Genomic DNA, 333 nt, shown 5'->3' on the forward strand with positions numbered 1-333 from the left:
ACAAATATAGACGCATGATACACACCTTAGAGGGCGGGGTATCAGGGGCACAGTCTTGAAACTCAATATCGTCGACACAGACATCGTAACTGACTGTTGTAATTGTACCAAGGTTGATGATGAATCGGATCTGAAAATTGGAGAACATAATAGTTTTTTTTTTCAAGAGATCTTTCTGGGTTGATTATTTTCTATATCTGAAAGGAGAAGACAGCTGGCTACGTGAGAATTTATGGAGAATTCAATAACTTATGAAAAATGGGGACATGTGAAACTAATTATGGCATAAGGAATATCCTGGAAAAGGCACACGATTTTTTGGGTCAGTCAGGG

General features: G+C 38.4%; 1 protein-coding gene across 1 annotated transcript in view; it reads right to left on the bottom strand.

The window, feature by feature from the left end:
• The window catches only part of LOC119592412 (MAM and LDL-receptor class A domain-containing protein 2-like), a gene marked incomplete at its 3' end in the record, with an annotated part of 16,276 nt that overhangs the window by 14,361 nt on the left and 1,582 nt on the right, over positions 1 to 333 (bottom strand). Inside the window, 1 exon segment of the mRNA XM_037941233.1 lies at positions 26 to 130. Coding sequence (XP_037797161.1) covers positions 26 to 130 — 105 coding nt within the window.

The sequence above is a fragment of the Penaeus monodon genome, chromosome 30, assembly GCF_015228065.2.
Source record: "Penaeus monodon isolate SGIC_2016 chromosome 30, NSTDA_Pmon_1, whole genome shotgun sequence".
Taxonomy (NCBI): Eukaryota; Metazoa; Arthropoda; class Malacostraca; order Decapoda; family Penaeidae; genus Penaeus; species Penaeus monodon.